This window comes from Kryptolebias marmoratus, linkage group LG12, assembly GCF_001649575.2.
Source record: "Kryptolebias marmoratus isolate JLee-2015 linkage group LG12, ASM164957v2, whole genome shotgun sequence".
Taxonomy (NCBI): Eukaryota; Metazoa; Chordata; class Actinopteri; order Cyprinodontiformes; family Rivulidae; genus Kryptolebias; species Kryptolebias marmoratus.
This window is the reverse complement of record NC_051441.1, coordinates 8,863,145-8,874,415: the sequence shown is the minus strand read 5'-3', so window position 1 is coordinate 8,874,415 and position 11,271 is coordinate 8,863,145. Positions and strand designations below refer to the sequence as shown.

At 41.4% G+C, this 11,271-nt stretch overlaps 1 protein-coding gene across 3 annotated transcripts in view; it reads left to right on the top strand.

The window, feature by feature from the left end:
• sdk2a (sidekick cell adhesion molecule 2a) overlaps positions 1 to 11,271 on the top strand; it is an 82,084-nt gene that overhangs the window by 45,515 nt on the left and 25,298 nt on the right. For all 3 annotated transcript variants that reach the window (XM_017425426.2, XM_025007859.2, XM_037978836.1), the window contains exons 3-12: positions 731 to 837; positions 1,086 to 1,233; positions 4,006 to 4,139; positions 7,448 to 7,559; positions 7,986 to 8,176; positions 8,391 to 8,474; positions 8,600 to 8,794; positions 9,281 to 9,397; positions 9,698 to 9,865; positions 10,229 to 10,331. In XM_017425426.2, coding sequence (XP_017280915.1) covers positions 731 to 837; positions 1,086 to 1,233; positions 4,006 to 4,139; positions 7,448 to 7,559; positions 7,986 to 8,176; positions 8,391 to 8,474; positions 8,600 to 8,794; positions 9,281 to 9,397; positions 9,698 to 9,865; positions 10,229 to 10,331 — 1,359 coding nt within the window. The remainder of the gene's footprint in view (positions 1 to 730; positions 838 to 1,085; positions 1,234 to 4,005; positions 4,140 to 7,447; positions 7,560 to 7,985; positions 8,177 to 8,390; positions 8,475 to 8,599; positions 8,795 to 9,280; positions 9,398 to 9,697; positions 9,866 to 10,228; positions 10,332 to 11,271) is intronic.

Genomic DNA, 11,271 nt, shown 5'->3' with positions numbered 1-11,271 from the left:
CACACACACACACACACACGCTTCGTTTTTTCCCGTCTTTCCTCAGCATTTGGCTGCTCTCACGTGGCTTAGTCTCCGGGTCTGCCTCGCAGGCCAGCCCTCTGCTTATTATTCTTCACCATCCTTGATCAAAGAGTAGAACTGGAATCCATTTAATCAGACACCCCTCCCCCCCAACCCCACAACCTCCCCACGTCCGAATTGCAGAGTAGTGCAGAGTAGGGAATCGTGGCAGTGGTAAATGCCACACTCCTATGTGGCTAAACCATTTCCAGAATAAACATTTGGGTTATCTAGCTAGCTTTTCACACACACCATTTAACATGAATGTATGTCAGGGTAGAGAAGACAGAGCTGTGGCAGTCTGAAACATGTGACAGGTGCTTGTAGGATTTGATTGAACAGACTGAAGATACAGGATAACAATAGGATTTTGTGAGTCCTGCCTGTCAGGAACTCAGCTGTGCTAGTGTAAAAAATAGTTCCTCCTTTCTGCAGCTCTGTATCTACCATCCAGCGTTACATCAAGTCACACATGCTTTGTTATAGTTTAGAGCATTTACCTTTTAAGTGGGATGCCATTTAAGCTGTGTTTCAGGTGCCCAGTTAAACATTTCAATTAATTTAGCATCCTTAGAGTGGGTGATACAAAAGCAGCACAATGACAAATGCTTCTGTTTGTCATGCTGACAATGACCAATTGCACTTGTGTTTTTCGTGTGCCCATTAGGTACCTGATCCCCTCGCTAGACCGACTGCATGCTGGCCACTACCGCTGCATTGTGAGAAACCGAGTGGGTGCTATAATGCAGTGCAGCACAGAAGTGCAGGTTGCCTGTAAGTCATAGGCTTTTTGCGTGTTTCTGACAAAATAAAGAATAGATATATAGAACGCAAATCAGATTTAAAACAACAACAACAACAACAATAATAATAATGATAATAACAATAATGATGATGATGATGATGATGATGATGATGATGATGATGATGATGATGATGATGATGATGATGATGAAAGTAATCCTTCTTTATTTCTGAGGTATGTCTTTCCCTCTCCTTCATTTATTTTTTATATCTCCTAGATATGGGCGGTTTTGTGGAGGGGGAGAGATCTCAAACTGTATCCCAGGGCGAGGGTGCTCTCATCCATGCACCGCAGATACAGAGCTTCCCGAGGCCCCAGATCACTTGGTTCAGAGATGGGCAAAAGATTCCCTCAAGCAGCCGCATGTAAGTCTGCTTTCACCCCAGCTTGGCTCCTATGATTTGAGCAAAGGGTTCAAGTGAGTTTGACCCGCTTGTGCATGTGCTTGTCTGAGCAAATGCATTCATATAGAAGTTGTTCTGAGCTGCTGAAACAGGATTTCTTTTTACTTCGGAGAGCTCTAAAGAAGCTCAATACTGCTCACAGATTTTCTCCAATTCCCCCCCTCACGCCAGGAGTGAAGTTTAGCAGAATGGTTGATGAGTGAATGTTGGCGCTAGCCTTGTGTTCATCACTGAATCACCTCTCAGTGATAAAGCGGGTTATTATATCCCCCCTATTGACTTTACAGACGGAATGATTGAAGGGTAGGGATGGATCTGGCAGCAGGGGAACCAATTAGACAAAATTCGACAAAAGGCTTCAATTGATGATATGATTGAGTGACAGCTCTCACCCCGGCTGGATTTGTGAGTGTGTGTTTTTGTGTGTACCCATGCAGTTGTGCTCATGGTACGAGTCTGTCTGAGTCTGGGTATTCATCAGGAGTTCATCAGGTCACTGTATGTCTGCACGGGCTATTCTCAGTCTGTGAGTCAGTGTGTGGTAGCTTTATTTTTGTTTGTCGGATTCCTGCCTGTTTAGATATGCAATTTTCCTGAGGCGACACTGTGAAGGTAATCACCTGAGATTAATTTTACCTTCCTGACAAATACAAGTAGGCAGTCCACAAGTCCTCAGACACCACCTTCTCATTTATTATTCAGCAGTCAGCTGTACTATGTCATTGCTGTTATGAAGACTTTCACCCTGAGTGTATGCGCCTGCTTCAGATATAGATTGGTGCTTGTGTTGTTTTTTTCCTTTTTCATAAAATCTTTAAAAAGTAGAAAATAAGAAAAAACAGCACAAACTCTGAAGGAAATTGCAATATATATATATATATAGCAGCATTTTTTTTTACAAAAGATCTGCTAACTACGCCTCTGACTTTTTACAAACAGTGAAGCAGTGAAAGTTTGTTCTGTAATGATGTGAAGCACTGAAAGGACACTCAGCACTTAGCGCTTGTTTGCTTCGTGTCAAGCCACATTGACATTCACGAGTGTGTCTTTGTGTGTATTTTGTTGTTTGTCCGTTTATTTAAGTGTCTGTGAGCCGCAGCTCCTAATTGTCCAGGAATGTTTATTCCACACCGATCAAGCAGATGGTGGCAGATATACGAAGAGCCTAATCGGGCCGCATGCTTAGCGTCAACTTTCATTTAATAGGCCCTTCACAAACATCTAGGACTATCAGCTTAACCAGCATCACTCATCGCAGGGGCTGTTAACCCACAGACACAGAAAGAATAGGAAAGGATGTTTCCACTTTTATGGAAACAATTTTACAAACATTAACAGGTGCAGTTTCAACAGATTTTTTTCTAATTTTAGAGGTTTGGTAAAATTACTCTAAATGCAGTTAATTTGAGACAAATAAAAAGTCAGTTTCGAGTGCAGGCAACACAGTTCCTCCAAGATAATAAACAATAATGATGATGACAATACAGTATAATGATTTTAGACCATTTTGCTGAATTTTATCTGCTTGCTAATCTGCTTAACTTCTTTTCACTCCTACTTGGAATGTTTGCACAGACCCTCTGATGACAGCTTAAATCTTACAAATATACTTAAAACAGAGATTATCAGTTGTGCAATGCTGTCGCAGGACTAGTTGATTTGTCTTAGTAACAGCAGACAAAAGGACATGTTATCAAACAACCAGCTGCTTCCATAAGCAAAACCCAAACAGTTGAAATGTGCGCCTATCCCACTGATTATTATCGCCCTGTTCCAAAGGCAAGGGTGAAGGTGAAGCGATAATGTTTGGTGTGTGTCAAGTCTTTGATTGTCTGTACCATTACAAGATATCTCACTGAAAGGATTTTAATGAAACTTTCAGAATAAAATCATTGAACGCACATCTACAGCTGATTACCTTTTGGAGTCAACCCAATTCAAGGTGGCCATCACAGCTAATCAGCCTTACAGAACACAAGAAAGGCTGTAACTGAGTCAATTTTATAGATATCGAGCTAAATCTTTGTGTGGTAGTAGCTGTCAGTCATTTGCAACACATGCACCAAGCACGAACACATCATGTGAGGTCATGCACTATTGCACGAGACTGAGCATATTATTTTCAAGGTTTGATCAAAGCAGCTGTAACATTTTCACACACAGGATAATATTAGCCTAAGACTCTGGCATGAATGGTAATGGTTGGTATGCAGTCCTTCAAGGAACACTAGGCCTTTCAATTAGAAATTAAATTAATAGGATAATTTTTACTCTGCTTACAAAACAGTACACAGAATTTTTAGCTATTTCTATTAGACTCTTTGGAAGATTGTAGATGGAAGTGCTCATAAAATTATCTTTGTACGCTGCTTTTTAGATATAATTTATGTGCATTCTGGTGTGTCAGTTTACCCTCAGGACTTATTGACTGTAAGAAACAAGTATCTACTAATTTAATGATCTGAGTGGGTCTATGCGTGAGTTTATGTGAGTGTGAATAGTTAGTTTTGGATACAAATTCTGGAATATAGCAGTTGCTTGTGTGTGTCTGTTTAATTGTAACTCAAACGAGTGGATCTAATTTCGACACAGACCCATTCTGGAGATTGGTTGGTCTTATTATCGGGCTGCAGTTCAGTGAGTGCTGGAGGAGCTGATTTAGAGAACATTCTCGTTCAAACATGAAAGAATCAAAAGTGCATTTTTTTTAATGCATTTGTTTTTTGTTGTCAGTGCCATCACTCTGGACAACACCCTGGTCATCCTGTCTACAGTGGCCCCGGACGCAGGGCGTTATTACGCCCAAGCAGTCAATGACAAGAATGGGGAGAACAAAACCAGCCAGCCCATCACGCTCACAGTGGAGAGTAAGTAAACATAAAAAACACACACTCAGAGTTGTATTTTAGCAACAGAAGTCCTCGCCCACACAAGTGAAGGACACGGCTAACCAGCAGATTGTTTGTGTCACCAGCAGACTAGAACAACAAGCTGCTGCAAAATGTCATTTTAAAACATATTTTTTTATAAATGTGTCTCAGTTCAACCCAGACAAAGCATCTTTACAACAGGTGGCTCTGCTGCAGACAATAGGAACAGAAAGAGCTCCCTCTATTGGTGGGCTGTTTCATAATTTTCAACAAACTTTACAACTATTTGCAGCAGAATAGTCGACCTCCTCTTCAGCATTTTCTGCTCTCATATCTGACTCCGGCTGTACGTTTGAGGTCGTCACGCGTCGTCTTTTACGGAGAGCTGAAGTGTCATCTCTGAAAGGCTGGATGTAGAGTCGCATGTGGTGGACCTTTGGTTTCACCAGTCCCGATAATAATACTGAGCGAATGATTTAAAGAAAAACACTCGCCCACGCAACACATCAGATGCAAAAGTTAAGCTCACTTTCAAAACAAATATGCTCCCTGCTTAAATTCAAATTTAGCACTGGCGGACGAAGCGTGGTGAATAAATCAACCTATTAGAGTCTGGCTGATTATTTCTCATCCTCCCACCTAGACTGTCACCATTTATCTAAACAAAGCCACACAAATTCTCCCACCTTCTCTTCTCTGACTTACTTTCATCTAAACAAAATCCATCTCCTAAATGCTCATATTGACACATTGTTAATGCAAGAACCTGCGTGACTTAATTATCCTAACCCCCTTTAAAATTTGTAATATTTATGTGATAGGGGATGTTTGCGTATTGAGTGAAGATTTTAAGCTGCACGTTGTTTAAGAACACCTTTCTGCATCTGTGTTTCAAATCTTTAATGCAGTGTTTGTGAGTCAGAGCTCAATGTGCATGACACAGCAATCTGCAGGGACCAGATATCACTGAATTCCACCAAATCCGACCTTGCAGATCACAGTTGTGTTTTTGCATCTGAAAGTCAATAAGATTTTCAGAGCTGCATTTGTTCATTTTAGCAATTCTGTGCAGAGAAGAAATGAAAAAAGACAGTAGAGGGAGCATTGTGTTCTTAAGGGAGCATACAAATGAGACAAAGCTGAGTGTAGCAAGAAAAAAAGCACGTTGGCTAATGCTTCAAGCAGGAAGACACTTTGAGTTTTGTTTTATCCTGTAGAGTGTGAAAGAGAGACGACTTGGGTTTACATTTGTTTTTGGACAGCAACATATGTAAACAATGCTGTGACATTAGTAGTGAGCATTTGTTATGCAGGTCACTGCGCTGTTTAATTTCTGCATTTAATTAGATGATTACACAGTTGAGGTATTCTCAACACTGGGAGTTTATGAACTGCAATACATTAATTAGTTTCTGGAAGGGAACAATCGTCTCTATGAAAAAGAAAAAGAGCCATATTTTAACTTTCTTTGCATCATTTGCAACCAGATCACGTTTTCAGTCAAATATTACATGCCTATATGGATCAATAAAACTTGAAGAACTTCAAATAAAGTTAAAAATGCAATAATCAATACGTGTAAGCTGGACTTTTTCACACAAGAAACAGCTTTAATGAGACTAAATCAAAAGTATGATGAATAATTCATTATAAAATATAGATAAAGCTATTTCTAAGCTACAATGAGCTTTTAATCTGAGAAAATTAGTTTGCTTGAAGCTCTAGGTGGAAGATTTTCTATCAATCATTTCTCATCTTCACTTCTCTAAACCCCACGCCAATCAAATGTTCTATAAAATCCAACATATTAATTAGGCTCTAAAACGACTTAGATCAACCAAATACTGTAATCTTACATTCCAGCCAACAACTTCTGACCCAAATGATTTAGGTTTTTTTTCACCCATCTCCTGGACTGAGGCGCTGTGTTTAATTTCTTCTCTTTTGATGAAAAACATTTCTGCATGGATTTATTGGTCTTTACTGCGCTGATTAATAATAATGTCAACAAAAACCTCGATATGATTCTTGTGCCGCCATAATGAAATGATGTAATGAGGAAAGTCTGGGATAATTTTACCCTCTCAGGCAGCTGCTGTGTTGCAGAATGCATCTATTTACATTTATATTGTTGGGTCGTATGACGCCTGCAGCACAGATTTTATTGCTCGTCTGTGTCTCAGACTCGATTTCACACTTCAGAACCTAATTGCTGTGTTTTTTCTATCAAACATTTTGACAAATAGTTTTAGAGTTATATTTAAGCTGCCATTCAGAATGATCGTGTAATCATTTTCTCCCTTCAAATTAAGGTAAGTTTACAGGTTAATTTGAATGTGTTGATTGTGAAATGCTAAATAAAGTCTGAAAATGAGACCGAAAATGTTTGATTTTGTTTGTTTTTTCTCCTGTCATGTCCTGTCCTGTAAATTAACGACCTGTAGCTTTTGCATTCAAATCAGTGGTTGAAGAGTTAACATCATTTATTTGAATAAAAAAATAATTTCACACTTTCTGGTAAAAAAGGTTTAAAGGTATGTATTGAAATGAGCTGGAGACCTAAATGCGGAAATCTATGGGGAGCTTAATCAAACAGCAGTAATAAGGCACAGAAGGTCTGCTTCAAAATTTAGTCAGTGTTTGTAGAGAAAGCCTGGTCGTAACACTGTTGAGATTCAAAATGGAGCCATGAAAGGATGAGATTTACAATGAGTTGGCTCAAAATAACATTACTAATAATAAAAAGTTGATTAGGAACCTTATTAACCTGAGCTCGCCCTGAAAATTGAGCCCCTACAAACACACTGCTGCGCAACGCAGAAAAGCAACACACCGCAAACGTGCAGTCGCTCAAACACATACCAGTTTGCGGGCCCACAGCCGTCCTCCGGGGAGGTGGGGGAAAATGAGATCAGATTCAGAGAGAGATCACTGATTGAGGGCAGTGAATCGATGGATGGCTGGAGGCTCCGTGAAACCAGTGAGTGATGGTGCTGCATTTAATCGCCTTTTGTGTTTGTCTCAATTATGTTACATAATGGCTTCTAACACCTGCTCTAACACCTTGCACAGGAAAATGTTGTGTGGAACAGAGAAGGGATTCAAAGTCAAGACAGGGGTGTTAATAGTTGGGTTACAGAAAGCTGGGTACCTGCTGCTGATAGTGACAGACTGTCAGTCTCTTTGTGGGGATCTGGTCATGCTCAGTTGGCTGCATCAGGCAGATGCAGAGGCTAAATCGCAGACTAGTCTGCTGTTATAGATTGCTTTAACTTTTTTTGTTGTTGTTTCTGTGTATGTAATAGATATAGGAGGACCTGCAGACCCCATTGCCCCTTCCATCATCATTGCCCCAAAGAACACCACTGTAACAGTGGGGAGAAACGACGCCATCATGGAGTGTGTTGCAAATGCAAGGTACATATTCAGTGGAGTTTGGTTTGAGAGAAACGACACTGACAGATAGCCACACATTATCAAATCTTCCTCACCTTCTTTTCAACTACAAAATCAGATATTTTGTGATTTAAATTAGTCCAGAAATCTTTTGTTTGAACATGATCGAAAAGTGTTTTGCACATCTCCCGTTTTGTACCTCTCCTCCATTCTTCCCTTTGATTCAAGGCTTTGCTCTGTTCTGCCTATCTCACACAATCCAAGCCCTGAATTCTGGCTATTATCTCCAATTCAAAGGCTTAATCAGAATGACAGATGTATCACATTTCACCCTCAACGCTCTTTAACCTTGAAACAGCATATAATTTTGTATTAAAGCACTGTTCTCTATCTCTTGCTCTCTCTTTTTCTCCTTTTCATCTCTTTTTTTTTTCTTTCCTCATCTAGACCCCTCGTTAAAATGAGTATTACTTGGAGAAAAGACGGGGTAGTGGTCAATACGGGGATTCGAGATTTCGGCCGTAGATTGGTCAAAAGTTTGCCTACGGTCAGAGACAGCGGCTACTATGAGTGTGAGGCATCGCTTCGCAGCAGCAGCGTCCCCTCAGTCACCGCCGGGGCCTACCTGCATGTTCTTGGTAATTAAAGCACAACTGACACTTCAACACAGCTCAGAGCAGCTGAATATTGCCTCAGCAGGCTCACCCTCATGTTGAGACAGTTTTGAGAGAGAGCGTGCGCTGCCACAAGTCATTTTCCCCGTGTTGTATTTGACAGAAAGAGGTCTGACTTTTTGGTTGATTTTAAAAGGCTTTAATGGAGCTCTGACTGCCTGTTTTCTGCCTCAAACAGAATATCCCCTGTTCATAAAAGAGCCACCAAGTCACATCACTGCAGAAATGGAGAAGGTAGTGGATATCCCTTGTCAGGCACGAGGTGTGTTATTTTTGTCTTTCTCTGTACTAATGCATGAGGAAAAGAGCAAAAAAAGCTTTAAAAAATGACAAAAAAAGGGACTCAAGGGTCACTGTGATGAGGTAAATCCTCCCCTCTCGCTGCAGGAACACCGCAGCCAGACATAGTGTGGTATAAAGATGCAGTGCCCATCAGCCCGGTGAAGATCCCCAGGTACAAGGTGTTGGTGGGAGGCAGCCTGCAGATCAACGGCCTCCTGCCAGATGATACAGGGATGTTTCAGTGCTTTGCCCGCAATCTTGCAGGAGAGATCCAGTCAAACACCTACCTAGCTGTTACAAGTATGTTCCCATAGAAAAATGGCTTTTTGTGATTACCTTATTTATGCAGCTTGTTTCTGCAAGTCTTCCCTTTTCTGCTTCCTTTTATTTCCTAAATTCAGAAATCTGCTCCTCCTGTCTCATTCCTAATCTTCTTTTGTCCCCTCCCTCCGACACCCATCTGTCTTTAAAGCTCTTTGCAGTGACAGATTTGTCACCTTGGAAGCTCGAGCAATTATTGCCTGCTTTTTTGAATTGGAGAATGAGCAGAAGACCCAGGGAGAGATGAAGGTGCCATGTTAGTCTTAGAGCTGTCGTTGAGAATGAGACCTGACAGCTGCCCCTTTTGTCAAGTCTATTAAGCTCTCAACTGCTGCCTGCTTTATTAGGGAGAAAGCTGTTTATGTCTCTCATTATCACCTCTGTCTCACCTGATTTTGCTCGAACGTATGCATGTTTCTTTGTGTGTGTCTTTGTGTGTGCGTGTGTGTGGCTGATCCCACTCAGGTATTGCTCCCAACATCACCGCTGGCCCCTCTGACAGCGCAGTGATTGATGGCATGTCAGTCATTCTGCATTGTGAGACCTCAGGAGCTCCGCGCCCAGCCATCACCTGGCAGAAAGGTGCGTGGGCTAACAGCATGAGAGTTTTCTGTTGAAGAGTGGGGGGAGTGGGCAGTGGGGGGTTATTATGCTGCATTTTTTACTTGCCAAAGTTAGATGAGGGCTCCGGAAAAGATTCAGAATATAAATGTTCTCCAGCCAAGCTTTTTCTCTTTATTTTTTGCTGCACTGTTTTCCCTCCTGTTTGTTTTCCCTGACATTTCTCCAATGCCCTAATCACTCTTTTCCCTGGCCGACCACCTACCCCCCCACCTTTGTCCTCCTCCGAATGCCATCAATCACTTCCGCCCTTCCCTGCAGGTGAACGCGTGTTGGCCAGCGGCTCGGTCCAGCTGCCCAGGTTCACCCTGCTGGAGTCGGGCAGCCTGCTCATCAGCCCCTCCCACCTGTCTGATGCCGGTACCTACACCTGCATGGCCAGTAACTCGAGGGGGATTGATGAGGCCTCAGCTGACCTGGTGGTTTGGGGTAAGATTAACTGAAATGAACTCTCACTGCTTTTAAGATACTGCATATTTCCTGAAAAGAATTACCTTTCAAACATTGAAATGAAATGAAGAAGGTGTTTTGCAATTCATCACTTTGTAGAAACAGTTCACACTGTCTGTAGCCTGTTTTGTAGGATCATTGGCAGCATATTCTTCTGATAGTCAGTGAGGTAAAACATGTACAGTATTTATTGTGAATAAATTCAAACTATCAGTCCTTGAACAGCTTACAAAACAGCCACTAGAAATACTGTGATGGTATTCAGCGAGAGACACAGAGTGAAAAATGAGACCCAACATGAAGTCTTTGAGTGAGAGTGTCTGGTAAATTTTTTATTCACAGCACGTACACGCATCAGTAAACCACCACAAGACCAAAGTGTCATCAAAGGAACAAAGGCTGTTATGACCTGTGGTGTGACCCACGATCCCAGTGTCACAGTGAGGTAAAAATGTTGGAATTCCTTGATATTCACTTATAATCAGAGCTTGGCCGTGTCTTATAGATTTAATTACTGCCCGACAACGAAAGATGAAGGTAGATGGTTATGTTTTTGTCTGTGTCTGTGTGTGTGCACGTATTTGTGTCTGTCTGTTGCCAAAATATCTCATGAACCATTGAGTGAATTTTAATCAAACTTGCAGAACGTAATCATTGGGTGTGCATCTACAATTGATTAACTTTTGGAGTCAACCTAATTTAAGATGGCCACACAGCCAACTAAACTTAAAAAAACACACAAAATTGGCTGTAATGTAGTCAGTTTTACAGATATTGACCTAGAATTTGGTGTGGTAGAAGCTAAGCTTCATTCACAACACATACTGAATATCTTGTGATATCTCAGAAACATTATTTACAAGGTTTGACCAAAACAACTACAACTGCGTCATTTTCTTTTAAAGATGACCTTGGTCGAAATTTTGTGCATTAAAGGCAGCATGTGATATGCATTCCTTCAAGGGAGGCTAGGCCTTTAATTAGTTTATGGTATCGGTAGGAGATCTTGTACAGTTAATCCCTGGAAAGCCTCCTATGAGGAGAATTTGAAACACGTGGATTCAGACGGAGGAATTGGTTCCTGGGCTTCTCTCTTCTCGGAGACAGACTTGTGCACAGCAGAGAGCACGCACAAGTCTGTCTTCGAGGGAGTCAAATGTCGTCTTCGGAGCCCAGTGATTAGAGTGCCTGTCACCTGTGGGCCTACGACATTGATCAGATTGCAGGGTAAACAGATGAATATGTAAACAGCGTAATAACCTCAGACAGCGCCTTTAATTAAATGCAACACAGAGGAGATTAGCTGGGGAGCCCAAATAGTTGCAATTAATCACAGTTGCTTTCTAGCATGTGCTTGCCCATGTGCATGTGTGTGAGTGATCATG